Source organism: Lagopus leucura, unplaced genomic scaffold (assembly GCF_019238085.1).
Source record: "Lagopus leucura isolate 7727_CA_CO unplaced genomic scaffold, USGS_WTPT01 Super-Scaffold_100021, whole genome shotgun sequence".
Lineage (NCBI taxonomy): Eukaryota > Metazoa > Chordata > Aves > Galliformes > Phasianidae > Lagopus > Lagopus leucura.
The window spans coordinates 7,782,558-7,806,143 of NW_024962274.1; the positions used below are offsets into that span (position 1 = coordinate 7,782,558).

At 43.8% G+C, this 23,586-nt stretch overlaps 1 protein-coding gene across 1 annotated transcript; it reads right to left on the reverse strand.

The window, feature by feature from the left end:
* Positions 1 to 788: 788 nt before the first annotated feature.
* Positions 789 to 23,040, reverse strand: MOGAT1 (monoacylglycerol O-acyltransferase 1). Its single transcript, XM_042878312.1, has 6 exons — positions 22,901 to 23,040; positions 12,492 to 12,670; positions 12,119 to 12,320; positions 8,470 to 8,644; positions 4,800 to 4,999; positions 789 to 2,148 (listed from the first exon to the last, which is right to left on the reverse strand). Exons 1-6 carry the CDS (start codon positions 22,992 to 22,994, stop codon positions 1,994 to 1,996), a joined length of 1,005 nt encoding a protein of 334 aa, XP_042734246.1. The 5' UTR covers positions 22,995 to 23,040; the 3' UTR covers positions 789 to 1,993.
* Between the last annotated feature and the right edge of the window lie 546 nt (positions 23,041 to 23,586).

The window sequence follows — 23,586 nt, forward strand, 5'->3', positions numbered from 1 at the left end:
CACACCCATAGTTTTGTATGCACAGTCATTCAGAGATCTTAACCTGGGGAGAGATGGACCGAGCAGGAGGAAGTTACATGCCTACACCACAGTGATCATCAGGCAGCAAAAGGGTTGTGTAGACGCATGCAAGAGCACGTGGCACCAAGAAAGCTGAGTACATAGAGATGGGCTGTGGACACAACAGCAGCCTGCCAGGAAAGAGGGAGCTTCTTCAGGCAGCACAGCTTGCAGCTCTCATCCTGGCTCCCAGAAGGGCATCCACAATCCTAGCAGGATTTGCTGGCTGAGCGCTGGTTACCTCTGAGTGACGGGCACACCAGAAGGCACAGCTCTCCTAAGGACACCAGTCTGCTGGAGGCCTTCCACACCATGTTAGCCCAACAGAAATCTGCTTCATCTAGCAATTGTCTGCACAGCTTTGGTTCATTAAGAACCCACTCCTCAGGAGTCAAAGTATTTCACCCTTTTCCCTAAAGACCTTTTTGCTAAGATCTCTTCTTTCCAAGGCTTTAACTCTCCCCAAAATCCCCACTGCATTTCTCCTGAGGAGACTCCAATGTGCTCAGCATCTCCCGGGCAGCCAGCACTGCTACCTGCACCCTGTGCTGGGCTTCCCTGGCTGCAGACAGCCCATGCAGCCCAACGTGCCCGTGTGTGTCCTGTCAAAGCACCTAACCCACACAAAGCTCAGGCACCAAAGCTGCCCAGGGCAAACCAAACGTTTGTCAATAAAAGCAGGTCCGCTAAGTCCACACACAGATGGAAAGCATTTACAAATAGAAGAATTTCATTAAAAAGTTTAATAAAATACTGTAATTCTTTTCACACATCATCATCTCAGTGACCCAGGCACTTTAACTGAAAAGGAGTTTGGCTAAGATTTTTTTTCCCTCTTCAGTGCACATCCACATTTCAGAGAAACCCCTCAAATCTAGGCAGCTGTTTGTACACAAAGCATCCTCTCAACCCACTGCACCTCAGAGCCGTGCTCCCACTGCCCTGGGGCAATTACAGCTCTGTCACACAGAAACAGCTCCCCACATACCTCCCCACATCTGTCAGTGGGGAAGAAAGAGGCATAAATCAAGTACTATTTTCTTGGTGAAGTGTCAGAACTAGACTTGAACAAATGCCACTTTTCCTTCCTTCCGTGGCAGTGCTTGGCATACAGCTTCTGATTTGCACAAGACGTGAAATTCACACGATTCCCACACTACTTTCATTGCATACTTCTCCTGTCCTGCCATCTCCTGTGAGATCAGAACTAGTGAACAAAGCTGCTTCATCTCACAAACCGATGATCCAAAGTACAGCTTGCCTAAAAAGGCCACCTTATTCAGTGCTTCCCACCACCAGCATATACACACAATAACTCAACACTCTGTCCTTCCTTCCAGCAGAGTTTGGCCTGCTCCATCAGTCGGACAAACTGCTTTTGCTGACTGTCCTATTCAAGGCAGAAAACTCTTAATTATTCATGAATTCACACATAAATGGCTTGTAGTAGCCATCTACTGAAAACATACAAATTCTTCCATGGAAGAGCAGCAGACTCTCGATGTTCAGAGGAAAACTTGCTTTCATATTTGAGTGTTGGTAGGACTCCCAGCTTCCAACGACAGACCTCAGGGCTATTCACTTTTTCCTGCTCTTGATGTCATGCTGGGACAACGTCCTCTGCTCAAGCTATGGTAAAGTTCTTGGCAGTAAGAACATCAGTGTTGAGTCTCTCACTGGCATTTTTAGTACCGATGAACCCCAAATGGCAACTTGAAACAGCACTTGCTTCAAGGCTCACACCCTAAGGATGGTTGGTTGTGTTTTTTTCCATAAGATAAAGATCAATAAACTATTTAATCCCTTCTTAAAATTGTTCCTTACACAAGGCTAATTACAGATTGCAAAATACAGATTGCAAGAAAAACCTCTTTCAGCATATATATATATATTTTTTTTTTCCATGAGATTTGGAATTATAAATTGTAATTTACTACTCAAAGATAAGAGTTTTGTGCTCAGGGATTCCGTATTTTCTTTTGTGTTCTTCAAATAATTTTCTGAGTTCCTGCAGATACAGTGCATGTAGCTGTTCAACCTCTTCATTGGTGGGATTTGGGTTCCTTTTTACAACGATGGGGCTTCCCACTGTAAAACAAACACAAGAGCAGGATTAGCTTCATTGACATCTCTTTTCAAGAGAAACCACTCTCCCTCCTGTAATAATGACTGCCCCAGCTCACAGCAGAGCCACAACACAGTTGTCTTGCTCTTGGGCCTCATCCTGCCTCTCACAAACCTAATCCCTGGCTCTTTTTCTCCCCAGTGTTGCTCAAAGTCAGATAAAAAGAATTAAAACTCTGCATCGTTTCAGTTTGGCATGAGAGGAGCAAATGAGAAGCTCAGCTCCAACTCGGAGCAGCTGATGCCTAACGTACATCCCCAGGGGCTGCACACCGCCTTGCCACTGGGGCAGTGCTCCACAGAGACAGCTTAAAACAGCACTGAAAAATGTCTACCTTCCCACTGTCTTCTGTTCTGAATACTACAGGTATCCAACGTGAGGGGCGTGCCTCAGCAATGAGTTCCATCGCACAAACACACAACGCTGAAGGGAAACAGGAGTGAAGGAAAGACAAGGCTGAAGGAAAGACAGACATCCTCCAATCTACACGAAATGGGTATCACTGCACCTGTGCCAGAAATCTCATTGGTTACCTCAGCCCAGTGAGTGGCAGCACTTACAAACCCCAGAGCCTGTGAGGTGGCTGTGAGCCACACGCTGCCCACAGGTATCATTCCAGACTGAACACCCTCCACATGTGAGGCACTGCATGAAACCTGCTACTGTGTTTTTTCAGCTGGGGCAAGATCTGGAAGGAGCATGAAGTAATCCCAGAGGGCTGTCTCCTCCACAAAATACTGCAGTTTAAACGCAGTTAGCTAACAGAAGCTTCCCATGATCTCAGTGTTGTGTTGTTCAATCACTACAGTTTTTGAAGGCTGCTCTTCTTTCATTGGAAATGAATAGAGGAATAGAGCATAATAGACCTGATAAAGATTACAGAGGATCTAATCAACTCTCTGCTAGAAAAACAGAGAGATAAGAGCACCCCCAGCAGTTTTCAGAAATGCACCTGAAAATCCCTTTCAACACATATTGCTGATTCAAATTGGATTGTGTTGACGACAGGGAAGTGCAGCCAGAGCCTCAGAGGATCTGACTCTGTGTGCTCCTCCTGCAGCTTTGGCTGCCAATTGCTCAGATTTAAGATGGCCAGGGGTGAGAAGCCAGCCCTGGGCTCAGCAATACCTTGAGCAAGGGAAATCACTATCCATCAAACACAGGACGGGAAGCACAGTGTCTGAGCCAGCTCCAGGAGGAAGAGGCTCACTGCTACCTGCTGGTGTTCTCTACATGGCTACCAGTGGGGTGAAGCTCAGTGCAGCCCTGCAGCTGTCAGGAGGTGAGCTGACACTTCCAAGCCTGCGTGGAGCCATAGCGTGAGCTGCCCAGAATGCAGCTTTAAAACAGAAACAGCAAAAGCAAAGGCTTTAGGAGATGACACAGGATCTGCTGCAAGACTCTGGTCTTGCTGATCTGTAGCATTATGGTGCTTCAGCCACAGGCCACCTCTGCCCTGGCAGGAGCTATTACAATAATGAAGATTTGCTTTTAACTAAAAAAACGTTGTAAAATTCAGAACAGGTAGAAATACTGCCCAATGAAGAACTGCAGAAAATGCATAATTTTCATTCCAGTGCTTTGAAAACTTCATGGCTTTAAATCAAGTGACATTTTCAGCCTGCTTATGCACACTGTGGGCTTTAAAAATTAAATATTTTCCAAATTATTTTATTAGATGCACTGATTAAACATAGAAAGAGCTACTTCTTAAATGTATGGATCTGATTCATACTAAAATCAAGTCCTCCTTCCACTAAGGGAAGGCCTTCTTAGACGGCCCTTATGGAAATGCCAAACAAGCTCTGTTTAGTTTTCTGTAGAAACACAATTGATTAGTTCAGAATCGAGCTGAAAAAGATTTATCCATAGTATGTAAGAAACCAACTCTTGCTTTGCACAACCCCTAGCATAACCTTTCTTTTTTTCTACCATTTAAAAAAGACATTCAGTCCTACATTCCAGTGAGAGAAGATGATAAGGATGGAAGCTTTGGGGAAAAAAGTTCTCTTCCAAAGTGCCTGTCAACATGGCATGCATGTTCTTAATTAAATGTGAATGGATCTTCCCATGGCAGGAAGAAAACAACTAAACCAGGGAGTGGGGGAGGAAGGAAACACCCCGGTGAGCTGCAGGGCCAACCAAGCAGCAGCCTGCTGAAGGCGTGCTCTCCCTTCTCTCCCCAGCAAGCACCACATTGGAACCACCCAGCTCCTTCCAACAGCACTGCCACACTGCAGTGCCTGCACTGCTTCTCTGCAGGTAAAAACTGAAGGTGCTGAGCCTCTTACAAAGTAACATCAGCATCCAGAACACACAGCAGTTCTGGTATGGGCTGGACAACCCCCTCTGTTTCCTTGAGGACTGCTGAGACAACAAGCCTGGGAACAACTGTGAATAAAGAATGACTTTTGGCCTGGGACAGAAAGGGGGAGAAAGGATTTCCCCCTTTGAAAAATATACGGAGAGGTATATTTTAAATCTCACATGCTTGTCTTAGGTGCACAGTAACCAGATGCTTCAGTTAGATTTATCCATTCACACAGATATCAATAGAACACTTTTGCATTTTTAAACAATTGCAAACGCGTTAGAAAAGGCAGAAGGAACTCACCAACAGTATGAATCGGTTGCCTGAAAGGTATTAAGCCAAAACTGTACTGAAATATTCCTCGGGCATGAAACAGCGGCAGAGCAAAGCCCATTATCTTTTGCAACCTCTCCTGTACAGTTCTGAGCAGTGAACCTCTGGGGTTTGCAACTTGCTTGTAGAGCTCGTTTTCACCAAAGGAAAACACTGGGACCAAATGAGCTCTGTAAAGCAAAGAACAGTGAGTAACCCACACCAGCCTGCACTCGCACTGTGCTTCACACCAGCAGCATGGAAACTTTCCCAATAATCAGCACAGAACTTCTGCAGCTCCAGAACTCCTCAGTAGCAGCATTCAGCTCTTCTGATACACAGCTGCTTTTTGGCTGCGTACAGGTTTTGTTTCCAAAAAAGAAGTCATTCACATACAAGTAGCATTGAGCATTTGGGCAGTATTTAGCTGTTTGCTACCCATTATAACCTTTGATTAATCACAGTAATAAAAATGGATAATTGTATGTACTGTAATTATGATCTTATCCACCGCTACTCCAGAAAGTCCACTCTTGTTCCAGTGTGTTTTCATCTTTGGCAGGCGAAGAAGCCCCACTGCTAACCTCACGGTGCTCCCAGCTGGGTGATGCCAGAAGCAGATCTGAGCCCCTCTGGCTGCTGGCTGGAATAATGCATGCACTTGAGTTCAGCATAGAAAACATGACAAAAAACAGACATCCGTACAAACAAAAGTCTGATGCCAAACTCCCTCACTGTCCAACTCCCAGACTTCTTGGAAGGCCATTCTTCAGCTATGATTTTATCAGGGGTCAGATCATACCCACAGAAATTCTACTAACTCACTCTGGCTCCTTCACAGCTGAATGAATTTTCATTCAGTTCATGAACTGCGTTGGAAGGAAAGGCACTGAGCAGTTCCTGCATTAACTGCCCTGGGCACTTGCCTCCAAGAGGCAAAGGTACCGCCATACTTTCAGTCTCAACAGCAGCATAAGCAAGATTAGAGCTTAGTTCGATGAAATCGCATTCTACACAGCTTAAGCTTTTAAAAAATGACCAGGGTGAGCTTAAGCTTTTAAAAAATGACCAGGGTGATCCTATGCAATCTCTGAAGGATGTTTTATTTGCTTTACCTAAGTCTTAATTTCACCCATTCCACTCAGCTTGCACTGTCTGTTGAAAACACAGTAAAATAGCAGCATTGCTATAATACTGCCACAGTGATTTCCCACAGAGCTCTGAACTCCCAAAGTCCTCAGTGGTACTGAGGGCAGAGCTGGCTGTAAAGAACTGTGGACAACCAAAACTTCCTGTGTGGACAAAACACTGCTTTGGGAGCTTCTGAAGCCTGAGAGTTCCCAAATACTGTAACTCTCACTCCCTATTCCAACTGGTGTCTGCTCAAAGGTTAGTTTCTCCAATGCAGTGCATCATCCAGCTGCTTGTAAAGCAAGTATTAGCACAGTACGTACCAGGCTTTCCATGTAAATACTCCATTTTTTTACTACAGCACTGAGACAAACAGGAAAATCTTGTGGAGCAATAGCAACCTAAGACTGAGATTTGTTCTAATCTGCATGGTGAAGGCTGTTGCAAGACACTATGTAGGAGGCTGTGACAGAGAAATAAGTAATTTCTGATTGTGAAACTAAGGATAAGTTGAGTTGACTGATTCATCATTTGTTTCACATTTTTAGGATTTCTTCACTTCATATCAGATACCTGTATTACTTCGGACCACAATGTCATTTCCAGCAGCATAGACAACTTCATCTTACATACCCAGAGCACGTTTGACAAGTTCCCAGCTGAGGAACCAGTGCTTCTCTATACCAGCAGCACAAGAGCCAGGCCAGGGAGCACAAAACTCCTGGGCCCTGCATCACCCTTCCTCATCCTGTATGATGCTGCACCCCTCCCTTGCCTTTTCACTTCCACTTGAGTTGGAAGCTCATTTCAGATTTTAGTAACTGTTAGAAACAAATGTTACAAGGGATATGTAACATATGGATATGTTTTGGATGGTATCTATATGGATATGTTACAAAAGGATAAGTAACTACCGGATGCAGAGCCTTTGGCACAAGATCTCAAGACTTCAAAAGCTCAACATCCTGTCATCACAGAGTCCATCCGCACAGAAGTTGTATCAGGATTCCCACACTTCTCCTAGCAGCTGCTTCCCTTGAACATGCTCAGACTTTGACTAACTTGTAGCCCAGCAGTTAGGATGATCATGTGTGAGGTGTGGGAAAGCCATTCAGGCAGAGACAGAGCGTTATTGCCCTCTCAGAATGCTCTAGACACTAATCCTCTTCCTTAAAGAGGATAACAATTATGTGAAACACCAAACTTCATAAGGCAAAAAGTGGCCCTTGCTGTGTTTTGTAAGTGCCCTGACCTTGTCATCACATGTGAGGATGCTCTTGAAATCACAAGCATGAAAGGCACAGGAGTATCTAGTTTCTCAATCCAAATCAGCTTAGATGAGAGATAAATACCAGCCTCTGTGAACTGACAGATCAGATGTATCTGGACATGCTCAAAAAAGCACTTAAATATTCTTCTAAAATTTGTGGTAAAAAGTAAAAACTACTGATGGTGTTCTGGACCCCATTGGAATTATCAGTGGTTGAGCAGGGATTAGTGCCTAAACAAGTCCTCACTCCTAATCCCAATTTACACACAAAGTGTTGTATCTGGGTACAAATTACATTAAATTACCTTACCAGAGAACAGATCCTTTATGAGAATTCTAGTGACATTTATACATAAAAAACTCTTGTAACTATTCTGTGTCAGAATATTTCTAGGAAAAAAACAAAACAAAACAAAAAAAAATGACCTCAGCATCCTATGTGAAAACAGATGCTCTCTCAGAGCCCACCTTTCTTTTAGTTAATGGCTTAAGAAGAGCGCTACAGATCTGTTGAGGATTAATATTGGTTTCTCATTGCTTTGCATGTCATATATAACTCTGAGTGTCTGACAGCTTAGCAGAACAAAAAGCTCCACTTTTCCTAGTACACAAGATTCTGCACCTGTCCAGCATTAATACAACCTGTACTGTGTACAACATGCTAAAGGTATTAACACCAGCTCTGTTCAGTCATACATTCATGGATGTTTGATAGTAAAAAACAAGCTAGCTTCTCTTGAGATTCACTTCAAATATTCCCGGAAACTTACTTTTCTAAACAACAATCCTTCAAAGAAATTATTCAGAATGGAGGTGAAAAGAAATCTTCCTGGACTATGCTTTACAGTGATTTAATGAAACAGGGCCTAGCGCTCTTATTTACTTATTGGCTTCAAACGATAAGAAAACTCTGTTGTAATATAACTTCAATATACAGAAGAGAAAACAGAATGGCTGCAGTCAGCAATAAAATCTGAGGTTTACTAACACTGTTTCACAATTCTTAATTTTTGCTACTGCAATATAAAGCAACTGAAACAGATCACCAAGATATGCTAATAAGTCCACCTACTGCTCACCAATTATGAAAGGCAAAAGGGATTTTTCAACACTCACAGATTGGATGGAGGTGCACAGACTGGCTCTTATGTCAGATATCTGCATGTACATAAACAGTTCTTTCAAATTCTAATTGCGGGCTTACTGTACATAGTATGTATTTAAGACTCTGCATTCAAAGTGCACTTGGTGGATACATACCCATGTTTCAAGGCCATTTTAATGAAGCCCTTTCTCTTGAGAATGTTCAAAGTCAAACTCCCAGGATGTGCATTCAGAGATTCCTCTGCTCCTCCAATCACAATGATGGACGCATGGCCGCCTCCCGCGTTATTCAGCACGTATGAGACGCTCTCCTTGGAGGCAGAAACCATTCCTTCAGGAGCAAACATTTTGAGAGTGATTCACTATAGCTTCATGTGCAAGTTCTGTGGAATTCATGAAGTTTTTAAATAGTGTCTAAATGATGTTTCTCAGCATTTACAGCACGTGACAAGAGTTTAAAGGTTTGGGTTCAACCTCCTCACTCTACAAAAGATTTGGCCCTAGACCTAAGTCCTTTAATTTCACACTTAGGACTTACATGATTTGCCTGCCACAGAAATCTGAGATCTTCAGGGAAGAGTATGCCCTTCTGCCTGCTCAACACAACTCACATTCCAAGTCAGCTGAATTGCAGCAGATAAAGCCACAAAGCACAGAGTGCTTAACAGAATGATTGGTGAACTTGTTAACTTAAACACAGATCTGTGGTGCCAAGCTGATTCCCTTCTCTTCAGAGCTCTTAGCAGCAGCTTCACTGAAGGCAGTGGCACAGCAGCGTTAGAAGAAGCAGGAAAGGCTCAGCTGTTTCAGCTTATGATGACTACATCAGCTTATTCCCTAGTAACCAGGACCTGCCACTCAAATTTATTGAGGCTAATCCCTTCTTGCTAGAGTAGCAGTACTTTCCTGGTGCTGCTGCCATACTGATACTTCTACTCAGAGGCGCACTGACACATGAGCCCGTAGCATTGACTCAGACCTTGCTCTGAACTTGGTACACTGAGATATCCCCTTTCTAACAGAAATATCCAACCCCTCTGGAGTTCCTTTGTACCATAAATTCTTACTGAAAAGGCTCATAGTGGTACCACTCACCCAGAAGCCATGTTTAGTCACATTGTGTTGAATTTAAATACTCAGTTTCTAAAATAAACAGTTCTAGATAAAATCTATGCTTGCTTTTTTTTTTTCCACTTTGTGTTTTTTGGTTGGTTGGTGTTTGATTTGTTTTTGAGGTGCTGTTTTGGGTTTGTTGTTTTGTTTGTTTTGGTCTGGTTGTTTTCTGTGCTGTTTTTACAGGGCTTCCATCAAAGCCTGCTCTTTTGAATGCTGAGTGAAGGCTTCTTCTTTCTATCTCCCACTGAGACATAACACGAATTATGAAATCTCAGAACAAAAAACAACAATTGTGATCTAACTTTCAGAGTTGGCTACCAAGAGAAATAGCTTGCTACTGGAGCAAATTAAGAGCACTCTGTAAAAAAAGCTATTTGCCACATACAACTTTACAGTCACTGCTACTCTGAAAAAGGCAGCTGGCCTGAGCCCTGCAAGTCATTAAGGAGATGCTCTTTCACCAATCAACATGCATTTTCTCAAAGAGGAAGCAATGTCTTTCCCTTGGACAAACTCCTCTCCCTTTTGAAGTGAAGGCAGGGCACTGCTCCCACCACACAGCAGTTCAGCTCAGAGAGAAAAAGGCTGGGAAAGAAAATAGTATGTTACAAGTATGGCTTTTAGTAACATGAAGATTTTGTAAGTGTTTCATAATTTGACTGATAACCTGTATTATACTGAAGGGTCCCCTTTGGTTTATCAGCTACAGACCAGAGAAGAAGCAGCTAAGATGCTGACCATAATGTAGCATGTTTTTACTCAAGATATTTCTCATCCAGCAGGTAAATATTTATTTCTGTAGGTCAAGATGGCAACAACACGTAAACTGACTTTCAGGCTAGGCAAAGTTTAAATTTGTCATCTTTCATCACTATCAGTCTGACAAGTTTGCAAGCCTGAAAAAAATCCTCTAAAATATATCTATATTTTTTTTGCATGGCGAAGCATCCAGTGGTAAGCTGAAGTGGATGTAGATTTGCAATTCCAGAATCAGTCTGAACATCCTAGACATGTTTCCCATATGGAGCAAATGAATAGCTTGTCTGAAATCAGTACCTATGTTACAGTCAGGTCTAAGAGCTAGTTCTATCTCCCAAACCTCCTCTTGCCCACTGCACTGTACTTTCTCAAATGCTGCAGTTCAATGAATTTAAGTGAAATAGCTCCTCTATTAAACCACTGGGGGGAAACACTGCTCAGTGACAGAACTGTAGTCCTGATTTCATTACACCTTTTTCTATTTACCAATCTCTATTGCATGCTATTTTTGTCTCTTATTATTGCACTACTAATGACCAGTATGACTCCCTTATGACAAATGCGATACAGAACAGTGAAAAAAAACCTGTCTGTCTTTACAGTTTATATCTCTGTTAAAATCACACAGATTTGAAGTGTGGGACCTTAGTCAGAAGTAGGCAATTGACTTTTGACTAAATCTGTTTGTACTGAGTAGGACTTTAAGCTTTACAGGTGAGAGATTATCCTCAATGTTTTTCAAGCATCATTGCACAATGACTGAATTACATTATACCTTCATATGCTGTCCTCCTCTTGTAAATAAATGCTGCTTAGCACCGCTGTCTCTCAGTTAGAGGAGAGACCAGCAATTTTTTTTTTCATTAAACAAAAATGGCTCAGTGATATGAGTGGCAAAAGAAAAAACCAGAGTCCTACAGTCATGAAACCCCCCAGTGAATCTATTAGGAGCTCTGTAGGAACCTTTTAGTCATACAAACTCCAGCTTCCCAACCAGCAAAGTTTCCTTGGTGTCAAGGTTGTTTCTGTGCAAGAAGCACAGTCTCAGGCTAAAGTCTAAACCAGAAGTTCAAAAAAGCTTCTTTAATTCAATTCCCCACTTTGAGAACCACTTACTAAATCATTCATTCTCACAACACATTTAGGATAAGGCAAAGGAACAGTGATTGCTCAAAAGCCACCAAACAAGTGCCAGAGTTCAGCAAGGGTGGGAGGGCTGAGCTAGGGCAGGTTCTGAGGTTTGGAACAGCAGGGTGGGGAAGGGAAAGCGAAGCTCTCAAAACACCTCTGACCAAAGGCTACAGAGAGAGCGTGGGCTGCTGGAGGCTCCTTTCCCGTTGCCTGGCAGGCAGGCGACAGACAGATGACATGCACATTCAGTCCCTGGCTGCATTAGCTCCAGCTCCCCTTCCTACCTTCTTGCCACATCTAGAAAACAAAAATCAGTTTTGCAGTGACACTCTCATGATCAGCAATTACTTGACCTATAACTGTTTATTTGTTCTAGCTATGATAATGTTTTAAAAGGTAGAGATATAGTATTTGACCTTAAGATTTCAGATTTAATAACTAGCATTAACACCCAACAGTTCTCTTAGAAGAGCAATTGCTTTGAACCTGTTCCTGCTGTAATGCTCTTATTTTTTTTGCAATGTATCAGCTGCATTGCCATCTGCTCAGACTTCCACTAGGATCGATTTTAAATAATGACATAATCAGACAGCTTAGCAAAATTAACAAATTTCCCAAAAATTTCAAAATTATTTTGCAACCAGAATTCAGTTCATCATACAACAGCTCCAGATAAGCACCAGCTCTGATTATTCTGAAGTGAAATTACTTACAGCTTACAGGTACAGGACCATATTGTACATCTGAAACAGAAGGTGCAAAAATGCAGCGAGAGCTAAGACAGTTTGCTTTTACCTACCAGCACTCATTACATATTCTCTGAAGAAGGGACAGCCAAACCAGATGGGCATAATATGAAGATATGGAGTAAGTCCGGGAAATAAATTTTTGAAACTTGGACCAGTGCAAAAGTTTCCAAAGGCTCCAGCTACCAGCACTCCATGAGGGTGAAAGCCAAGTAAATAGTTGTGCTTTGGATCCAAATCTGAAGTTTTTATTAGCTGAAAAAGAGAGACAGTGGAAGACACTTTAATCCTTGTATCACAGCTGTTCTGAAAAACAACAAAAGCACGGAGACTGCATATTGACATACTGACAGTAGACCCTGCCAACAGCCATTCAAGCTGTCTCTTTTAAAACATTTACAATTTGGTGAGAAACCTTTTACCCACCTGAATGGGGAAGTATTCCCTGAAGTAATTCCAAATAGTCCAGTTCCTGACCCACTGAGACCGCCTGCCCCCAGCGCATGGCGTCCCCCAGTCGAGGTACAGCCACAGCAGGTACAGAACACCAAGGAACCAGAAGTTGCCCAGAATCAAGAGCACGAATAATCCACAGCAAAACTGCCCTGCAGGAGATGAAGGAAAATAAAACAAAAATCACGTCACTATTACTAATCACTGTAGGACTGGTTGGTTGGTTTTTTTCTGTTTGTTTGTAGACCTTGAATTCCCACTGTTATTGTGGGTGCTACTCAGAATATACACACACTGAAGTTAGCTTGTTCATACTGCGTGAATAAAATAAAAAAAGATGCAATATTCCAGTGAACCAGAAGTTGGCAGAAGAGGTGCAAAATGGAAAAGGGCTGCAGCAAGACCTCGTATTAATGGAAATGGTGTTGGGCAATTCTTTTCTCTTTCTGCTTCTTCATTTCTCTACCTATATAGTGTGGATGGTATTTCTCCCTATGAAAGGTGCCCTGCTGCTGACCAAGGAGAAGCACTAGACAAAACCAGAACAGCAAAGGTTCCATTTCAGCCTCTGAATATGTCACTGCAAAGAGAAACTCAGCATTTCTATGGGGGCCCAGTAGCAGTTTTACACCCTGCTACTTTCAGACCCAGGTAAATAAGAACTGTGGCATCCTACAACATAAATACACACAAAATACCTTATACACAATTCAAAAAACTTAAAAAAGGGAAAAAAAGATTAAACAGATGATGTTATTGTGGGGCTCAAACCTGAAATTCAGGAAAACTCCCTATGGAAATATTACCTTTGTAGGACATGCAGAATTCTGTGCTCTTGCAGCAAAGCAAACAGATGTGGGCAGCCAGCAAAAGCCAGGGCAGCAGCATGTGCTGCTGTCTGCCTGCAGTACACCTTACATCAGCTGCTTACTCTGGCTTCTTGCAAGCAAAATGCATCAGTTGCATGGATAAGAGTAATTCAGCAGATGCTAAATTCCAGGTTGCCCAGGCTTTGGTGCTGTCTGTTCATATGACAGCAAGAAAATCAGGACCTTGTTCTTGCTGGAAGACTTAATAGGCAGAGCTGCATCAAACAGGCATTATTCTGTGGCGCCTTAGAAAGCAGCCTTTTAAGAAGCATGTTGTATATCTCACAGCTGACAGTCTTTCATGAAGGCAATACCCTGTTGCTTCCCAAAAGAAGCTGCACCAGTGAAACACCCTGGGCTAGGTAAAGAGAGCAGAATAAAAACATCACAGAAGGGCAGCAGCCAATAATTTGAATAACACAGTGAAAACACTGGCAGCGCTTATAACTGTAAAATAAGCAAACGAATCAACTGTAAAAAAACCACTTGTTTCAGTTAAGATGAGCTTCATTAAAGATTTTCCCTAGCAGAGTTTACCTGGGAGCTGAAAGCTAACAGCAAATTCCCTACATCAGGGAAGCGCAGGTTTCGAGGTGTTGAAATCAGAGCCTAATTTGGCATGTAGGCAGTCCTGCATTTCCTCCAACCTGAATACTTATTTTTTCTTGAATTTCTCCCAACTCACTCCTTATTGTCCCCTTTCACACCTCTCTGCGCCTTCAGTGTAGAAATGGATATGTTGTTAGGGGGTAACTGAGTACTACTGCAGAATGCAAAAACAGGCAAAGCTGCTGGTTAGATTGTGCAGGAAAGAGATGAATATTCCTGGCAGGGAATGAGCAGAAAAATAAGGAACTGCATTTGTTTACAGGAAGGGACAGAAAACAACTCCCAGCCAAAACTGAAGCAGGATCAAACATCCCTTGTGAAGGATGCTCCACAGTTGTTTCAGTAGAACCAGGACAGAAGGCTACTGCTTCTGCTTAAACCTCACACAGAGGGAACCTCAGTAGAACTAGAAAAATACCACAGCTGAGACACACAGACCTCCAAAGTCAACGTGGAAAACCTCCAGAAAACAGCAGCACGTTGTAGGGAAGATTTTTACCACGGGCCAAGGAATGTGGGTGAAGGAGGACAATCAGTTGCACTTCTCCTGAGAGAGAACTCACTGGGAACCCCACACTGGCAACACTTCAAAATAAGGAATAGAAGGATTTGGAGGAAAAGCCCTTATCTATTCTTTGAAGAAGAAATTGTGAAATAATAGGAATTTCCATAAATGATAACCTGGACAGGATACAAAGGGTCACAGGCTATATTTAAGTAAGTTCTTTAATTGCCATCAATTAATGAATTTCAAGTTCTCATGAGGAAGTTGGTATTTATATTCTGTAGCCTTCCTTTCAGAAGCACTTTTGGCTCAGTGCAGAATCACGTGGTTTTTAAGTACCAGTTACCTAGCCAAACAGTTGAAAGGGGCCTTGGATCAAAGCAAAGCATCCTTGCTGTGAAAGCTAATTAAATCAGCAGTGTGAAGTACTAGATAGCACTATTTAATACCATGCAGACATACAGTGGAGACCAGCAAGCTCACTACTTTGCTTTAGCCAGAACAGAACTGGAGCCAAGGTTACTGCAGAAAGTACAGGGAGTTGAGTACCCTGCCTACACTTCCTAGAGCTCAGCATCTCATAGCACAAAGCCCATTTATTATAGCATTCACAAGGAAACATGCAAAGCAAATTCCTTCTACCATGCCTCCTTATTATTTCAGTGCATTAACTCACGGCAAGATGAGTTAAACACTGATGACTCAAAACCAATGAGCCTGTAAACACAAAACCTGTATTTTCACCTTCGGAAAAGTCAGAGAGCACATTTAAATTCACAAATTCCAGGGAAAAGGTAAATGACATGGAATTTGTCACTTGCTGTATTGTTGCCCCCTCCAATGTACTTTCAGCATACACTGTAAGTAATGTTTGAATTAATTTGAACTAAAGTTTTGAAAATATTTCAGTGGTGTTTTGAAGCAAAAAGAGAACAACATGGATTAGAAGACAAATCAATACTACAAGATTCCCAACATCTGGTTTGCCAGCCAAACCTGGGCTAGTGACTTTAAGTTTCTTTTCCTCCGTTTTTCAAATTATAACATGGGGATACCATCCTGCTGCATGATGAAAAAATCTATACACAGTGTTAGTTGGTAGTACCAGCAGCCATCTTGCCCAATGACGCTTGAACACCTGATGTTTCACTCATTAAATACACCCTGAGATTGCAGCAGCAAGCACCAAATCCATAAAACGGTTAAATAGCATAGAGATAGGAAGTAGGAAACCAACATACTGGGTTGGTAAACACAGGTGATCCCATCTGGAAGCTCCAAATCCATCTGCAATCACTGAAGAGCTGAAAACATTTGAGTAGTATCTGCTGTGAGGGCCCCCAAATCTAAGATCAGCAACAAGAAGAAAAGCCTCCCATTGCTCCCAGAACAACAACAGCTCATGTCCAGCCAGTGTAGGCTCTCCAGAGCACTGCACTAATCAGTACCATCAGCTTGCCTTCCAAACAGGGCCACTCACATCAAGCTCTCTGGGCTGCAGGAAGGCTCAGACAGCCCAAATTCTGCCACGGGTCCCGCTGTAACTGCAGCACTTAGCAGCAAAGCTAAGGAGGCTGTCAGAGTTGGGCAATTTGAACCTCACCCCTCAGTGGATGCAGTAACAGGGACATCTCTATGCCACTGGGATTATGGCGAATAAATATGCTAGTAGAGATGTGATTTTTAATACTTATAATCTGCTGGGCTTGGAGTATGCATGCCTACCAATAGATAACACAAGTCTGCACAGAAAGCAAGCTAAAAAATTTCATTTCTTACTTCTGTGGCCAGAGGAAAAATAAAGATAGCATCTTCTTTAACAACTGCATTGACATACCTACCACAGAACAGGCCTTTCCTTACCCTTACTCTTCAGAGCAGCAACACTTCTGAGCTATGTGTGAGGAACAGAACACTGGGTGGAATGCAGAAGGAGAACAGTACAGCAAACTTTTAGTCTCTAACAAACACTTTTTTCTTCTCTATTATCACTCAAGATAACACTCATAAGTTGATACTGTCATTGCAAACAGTTTCTCCCTGCTTACTGGATGCTTTTGCTAGGGAAAAGAAAAAAACAACTAAAAAACAACTTAGCTTCTGGAAGCACTTTCTAAGTTACCTTTAACTAGTAAAAGAAAGGGATAGAAAGCATGGGAACTTGCTGCCACTTTCTATGTGTGGCAGATATGGACTCCCAAACAAAACTTATATCTGCAACAAAAAGAAGGTGGCAGCTAATTTAAACTAGCTGCACTGGAATGCAGTTGAAATCCACTTAGGTTTTGTAGCCATCTTCAGGACAGAGATGATGAGGAGGTCAGCACTGTTGAATAGATCACTGACCCTTCTTGGTGTATTGGTCACAGTCCGGAGCCACAGCCACAGCGTATTTGAGCATTCCTACCCAGGGAGTTGTATTTCAACATTACCCTGATAACAAATACAAATCCTCAGATGCCAAGGTTTGGAAGGTTGGTTTAAAAGCTTGTTTATTCTGCAATTTGGTTCTATTTTCAAGCAAGCGTATCTTCCATTGGCAAATACTGATAAACTAGAGATACAGAGCATTAGGCACTATTAGCTGCTAGACAGAGCGGTCTGGATACAGTAAATCCCCGAGTTACTAATTACCAAATCCTGAGACAGCATGCCAAAGAACATGTAAGTCTACAAACTTCCTACACCTTTATTCCTCCTTAGGCAATCAGTGTTAGTTAAGCTCACATATAGGTTGCCACACTAGATGGCCACTGGCCTGACACAGCACAGCCATTTTTCTGTTCTTATATACGCACAGACACGGCTAAATTCCCTCCCTAAGATGCAGGTAACAGAGCTAGCATTCCTAGAAATACTAGTCAGTCAGGCATCAGCAAATACCCTGTTATTCTGTGATCATACATCAGTCCCTGCCTGAGGGTCAGCAATACACATCCGGGATAGATGAGTACAGAGAGGGGCATGAAAACAAGCACGCTATCAGCCAGCTAGCCAGGAAGGCTCACAGCTTTCAGAACAACTTGTCTGTTAAAGAGAGAGAAGAGCAAAGCTTTGAAGAAGAATGAGATAGTGGTTTTGCTAGCCAGCCAGCCGATGAATCAGTTCAACATAGGGTAACACAGGGTAACAGAACATCAAGAAATGTTTGGGGAAAAGGTTACTTTGTTTTCTGTATGAGCACACCACAGCACGCACCTGCTTTCTCACTGCTGAAGTCACTTGTTATTCCAGTCGCAATATCTCACTCTGTGGCAACTGTTTCATCACTTTTATTATTTTGGGGAAGCCAGAACCAGAACTCAAACCGTCTCTGGCCAAATTCAGCTAAGGGTGTTTCACCCTGCACATGCACAGAAGTTCAATTGCTAGAAGACAAGGTGCACATCAGTATACACAGATTCTTTTGGCATATTATTTTGTGGCTTCATGCATATTCTAGTTTTTATTATGTATTATTTAGTATTATTATTTTGCAAATAAACACAGGAGTGCACATGTAACACTCTCTTCCCAGCTCCCCAGTAAAGGCAAGCCAAGTCCCACCACTGCTGGGCCTAGAAAGTAAACCATAAAAGAGGTAGCATGTGTGCCTCGGCTCAAAACTAAATCCTGGTACCTTGTCCAAGGATTGAACACATTTTATCTCTCTGCTTCACTGCTGTTACTTGATTTATGCATATCAGAGAGGAAGATGACACTGCAGTCACAAAGTAGCACATGAACCAAATATAACAAAACTGAATTATTTTGCCTTGAAACAAACACTTGGATCTACCATCTCCTACTGATATGAGCTGAAGCTCATTCACAGATAAGCAGTATTGTGGCACACAGCTCACCTCTGTAACTCTTTTAGGGACTCAGTTATTATGTGAGGAACAGAAAATCCACACTAGTTCTTAGTGGGAGAAGATTAGACATACAGCTAACTGTAGCAGAATGCATTCAGTTAAGATTCTTAAGAAAAAGACTGCCAAGCTTAAAAACAAAGATCACAGAATCATAGAATAACCTGACTGGGAAAGGATCCTCAAGTCCAACTCCATGGCTCCACTCCAGACCACCCAAACCCAATGCCTGAAAGCGGTGTCCCAACGCTCCTTGAACTCTGGCAGCTCGGGGCTGTACCCACTGCCATGGGATCTGCTCTGTGCCCACCGCCCTGTGCTGCAGAACCTCTCCCTGACCCCAGCTGCCCCTCCCAACACAGCTCCATGCCGTTCCCTCAGGCCCTGCTGCTGTCACACAGCAGAGCTCAGTGCTGTCCCTCCGCTCCCTGTGAGGAGCAGCAGCCGCCATGAGGGCTGCCCTCAGCTCCTCTGCTCAGGGATGATCAAACCCAGGGCCCTCAGCTGCTCCTCACACCTCCTGCCCTTCAGACACTTCTCCATCTATGCAGCCCTTCTTTGGATGCTCTCTGATACTTTTATGCCCTTATAATGCAATGCCCAAACCTGCCCCCAGCGCCCATGGTGTGGCCACACAGTGCAGAGCAGAGTGGGACAACCCCTTCCCTCGCCCAGCCTGATGCACCCCAGGGTACAGCTGGCTTTTTGGACTGCCACAGTACACTGCTGGCCTACATTCAACTTGCTGTCAACCAGAAACCCCAGATCCCTTTCTGCAGGACTGCTCATCCAGGACTGCACAATCCCAGGTGCAAAATCCAGCACTTGCTCTTGCTAAATTTCATGTTGTTGGCAATTACCCAGCCATCTGATTTGTCAAGATCTTTCTGCAAGGCCCTCCACCCTCAAGGGAGTCAACAGCTCCTTCCAGTTAGCATCGTCTGCAAACTTACTGTAACTTCAAGCCCTGTATCCAAGCGGTTGATGGAAACATTAAATAGAATAGGCCCTAACATGGAGCCCTGTGGAAGCCCACACCAGTAACACCCCTTGTGTTCATTGCCTGTCACAATTTATTTTGAGAATGGGATGCAACATGGGAGCAATGCAAGCTCTCTGCTCTTGCCCCTAGTCAGCCCAACAGCACTAGCAAGCTTGCATATCTCATTTCTGCAGGTGATGTTCTGCTTGGGATTTGGCTGGAAAACAGCACAGGCAGCCCAGAAGCAGCCACCAGCACGCAGAACCATGCGCTGCATAAGCCTGGAGTCACACCTGCCCTGAGACTGCCAGCCCTTGGCCAGGCCAATGAACAGTAATTACAGGCATAGAACTACATTCACCAAAATCATATCTTTTTTTTTTTTTTTTCCTTCCCAAAAATAGATAAATGATTTGACATTAAGCTTCAGCCTGAAACTTTTCTGGATATGACAACAGCAGACTTTGATGCTTTGGTTTCCTAGACTCCAAGGTGACAGTTTTCTTTTAAAAGCAACAAGCCCATTTAGAACACTTTTCTCTTTCATGGAACTTGACCTAAACTACTGCAGCCTGCTGCACTTAGAGTGCATGAGAAAGTAGCACAGAGCAGGAAACTGTTAGACTAGCTCCTAGATACAGCTCATACTATTTCAGAGCTCATTTTTGCTTCTGGAGTCATGGATAACCAACAGAATAACCAGGGTTACAATAAAAACTTGGGTTTTTTTTCTGTTTGAGGGCAAATTTTGGCAGCTTACATTACAGAACAGGAAAGTAGAGGAACTTACACTCTGCATTTTAAGGAGGTTCCTTTTGTTTAATGAACTGCTGTGTACATCTATGCAGCTTTTTCGAGGCAGAGGCATGTTTATTCTGCCTATGCTCTAAAGCAGAAGAATACACTTGCAGTACAGACCTAGCCCAGGCCGGTAAGCAAAGCAAAGAAGCAGAACTTACCTGTCCTTTGTTGACTGATTAGCTCTTTCTACAAGTGGTGATAAGCAATTGCAAACTGAAGATTCACAGTGTGAGGTAACTATTGCACACATGTACTTCAGCCCAAACTGCCCACAGCCTTTAGTCTTAGCAAAGGGGCATTTTCAACCATGATATGAAAACCATGCAGCAATGCAACAGTGGAATCCTGGAGAGCCAGAAGCAAAGACCATCACAAAGCACTTTTTACAAAACATGTAGGTAGTCTTTAAGAGTCCTAGTGAGGAAGACAGAAATCAGTGCTGTATTTCCAGAGTCTTATATCCAAGCCACACCACGGATTCAATGTTACAACAGACTCAAGTTCCCCTTACAGCACCAAATCACATTTTCATGTCCTGTTTCCCAGATTTAAATGATGTCTTCACCTGGTTCAACTTTTGTCTTTCCAGGCACTAATCTTTAAAGTTCTCCAGCTTTGTCTTTTCATTCTACTGAGCCATTTTGTTCAGCTTAGGCTGAATAAGCACATCCTAAATGAACAACAGTTGGAAAAAAAGCCAACACCCTATTTATTCACCGTATAATATCTATAATAGAAGCTATTAGTTTCCATCTCATGTTACCTGAAGGTTTTTATGTGAGAAAGATTGAATTTACAGGAAAGCCTTGCCTGGTATAAACTAGTTGGAGCCACACTAAAAAAAAAAAACAAAAAACAAACCAAAAAACTCCCACAATAATATCCACTCAAGCACCAGCCCCACAACCTTCCCTGTGATCAATTCACACAGTATTCCACTCGTGCCTGAGTATTCTCTGCATGACCAGAAAGCATCACTTTTGAATTCAAGAATTTAAGAACTCTTTCCACACCTGGTAGCTCAGTGAATGCAAAAAGGATAAAGGACAGCTAAACACAACCACTATCCAGAACGCTAAGAACAAATCTATTGCTTTGGTTCTTATTTAGGATTCAATCAAATGACCTTTTTCTAGATCCTAGTGAAATTTTTTAACCCTCCCATTCTGACTGACACGTGACTGAAATGGTGCACCTATAAGATGACAGGGTCACTTCAGAAAGCTTGAACAATAAGTGAAAGTGCAGGGAGATTATTATCAGCATCACTTCAGCCTCTTTTTGAGCATTAATAAACTGTTTCAAGGCCAGGCTAGATGTGTCTCTGAGCAGCCCGGTCTGGTGGTTGGTAGCCCTGAACATAACAGTGGGGGTTGAAACTAAACGATCATGGTGGTCCTTCTCAACCCAGGCCATTCTATGATATGATATAATAGTTAACTCATTATATTCAACATAAACAACTATAAGACCCCTTCCTTGCCAGCTTCCCTTCACACTTGTTCCCAGGTAGTGCCAGCTGCAGAAGACAGCTGCTTGTTTATTCTACTTAATCTAGCAAGAGGGGATTTCTGCTGCTCATTCACTCCAACTAAGCACGAAATGACAGGATTTTCTGTATTCCTCAAGGAAGTAGCAGCACTGCCACCACATATGATGGGACAAGAAATTGTTTTCTCTCACTGCTACTTGGTGTCCACTGTTCTATTTAAACTGGAATAATGAGAGATGCTAAAATTTAATTCAGTAATACAGACTCAAAAGCACAGACTATTTGCAATGTAGCCACAGACATAAACAGACGGACATTATATGTCCAACCACATATAATTTAGAAGTAAAATAAACTAGACAAATGCTAAGGGTAAGTCTGTAAAGATGTTCCATATCCTCCATGCTTCCCTCATGTACATAAGTGATTTGGGCACAGTCAAATAACCCTACAACAGCCTGAAACACATCACACCTACATCTGAATGACAGTATATTTCAAAGATGTACAAGAAGCTCACACATTCCCTTTCTCCATCCAAATCCTGAAGCACAGATGATGGCGAAGCATTCCAGGATTACACGCAATCGGTCGCACCATACTTTGGGTCAGGTCTGCCCCATGAGTACTCACACAGAGCCCTGCTAATCTACACGAGCTGGGGATCTGGTCACAGAGGATTACAGATCAACTTACCTGATGAAGTGACTCATTTTATCAAATTGCAGATAACTACCCATCAGATTTGCTTGCTGCGATTAGATTTTCAGTGATAAGAGCCTACCTATTAGGAAAGCGCTCTACAAAACAATCGGAAGAACAAGTTCACTAGGTAAAATTGTCAGTAAGCAAATGTATTCTTCATTAGTTTTACTGAAGTGGTTGTGTTACTGGCTGGCAGTTCACTCAAGCCATCAATCTTTATTAATCACCTACTTAAATGAGAAGTTCATTGAATTACAGCACATTAAGCTATTTGACAGCAGCATCAGTAAAGTCTTTAGGTGGCATTCCCTACCAACTTGGCGTTAGCTGTCAGAAACCTGGCAGGCAGCTCAATGAGGATGCCATCCCTAGCATTTTAAGAACCCATTCTTAAAAGAATCCATAGAAAGGAAGAGACCCGGCAGAAGAAAAGCCAAGCGGAGCCGTCAGAGAAGAGAAGCGCCCATCGCAGAGGTGCCCAGCCCGCACACAGGTGGCCGCGGGCGAGAAAACCCCGGTTCGGCCCTTCTCGTTTCGGGAAGGACAGGAAAGAAGACGGGGCTGTTACCCAGCAGGAGGAAGGAGAAGATCCACTGCAGCACCGCGACGGTCTGGATCCTCCTCTTCAGGGGGACGTTAACGGGAGCGAAGCGGACCTTCATGCTGAGCCGCGCGGGCGCCGAGCGGGAGCAGGGGAGGCACGCAGCGCCCGGCCCGCACCTGCCGCCTCCTGCCTGCGCCCCGCCCGCCGCCAGCGCTGCCCACGGCCGGCACGGCTCCGGCGGGCGGGGCCGGGCGGCGGGGCGGAGCTCGGGGCCGGGCGGCGCGTCCCGCGGGGCCTCGGGGCGCTCTGGGCTCGGCGATCGCCGCAGCCTCATCTTCCCGCGCGGAAAGCCCACGCCCGCGCCTCATCCGCACGCACGGCCCCGGCGCCCGTCGGTCTGCGCCGGGCCCCGCGGCAGTTCCGCCCCGCGAGCCGCGTGCGGTAGAGGCGGAGACGAGCAGCTCCGCGCTCGCGAGGCAGACCGAGAACGCCGAGCTGCCGCGGCGCTCGCTTTTAACTCCATTTTTAATCGAAGCGGCGCAGACGCGGCACGCGCCCCCCCTTAAAGAATGACCAAACCCTGTCGGCCCACGGCACCCGCCACCCCCGGCTCAGTGGCGGAAGAGGCGCAGGGCCCTCAGCCCCGCTGCGGCTGCCCGCCGCTCCGCCTGTTCTCTCGGTCAGGCGTTGTCAGGGGCGCCCTGTGCGGC

What these genes read in the sequence shown, in the direction of transcription:
- MOGAT1 (XM_042878312.1), bottom strand. Translation starts at nt 22,994, where the DNA reads ATGAAGGTCCGCTTCGCTCCCGTTAACGTCCCCCTGAAGAGGAGGATC. An exon ending in CTTCTCCTTCCTCCTGCTGG is followed by an intron (nt 12,671 to 22,900) that starts GTAACAGCCCCG and finishes CATCTCCTGCAG; the next exon opens with GGCAGTTTTGCTGTGGATTA. An exon ending in GCAACCGATTCATACTGTTG is followed by an intron (nt 2,149 to 4,799) that starts GTGAGTTCCTTC and finishes TTTGTTTTACAG; the next exon opens with TGGGAAGCCCCATCGTTGTA.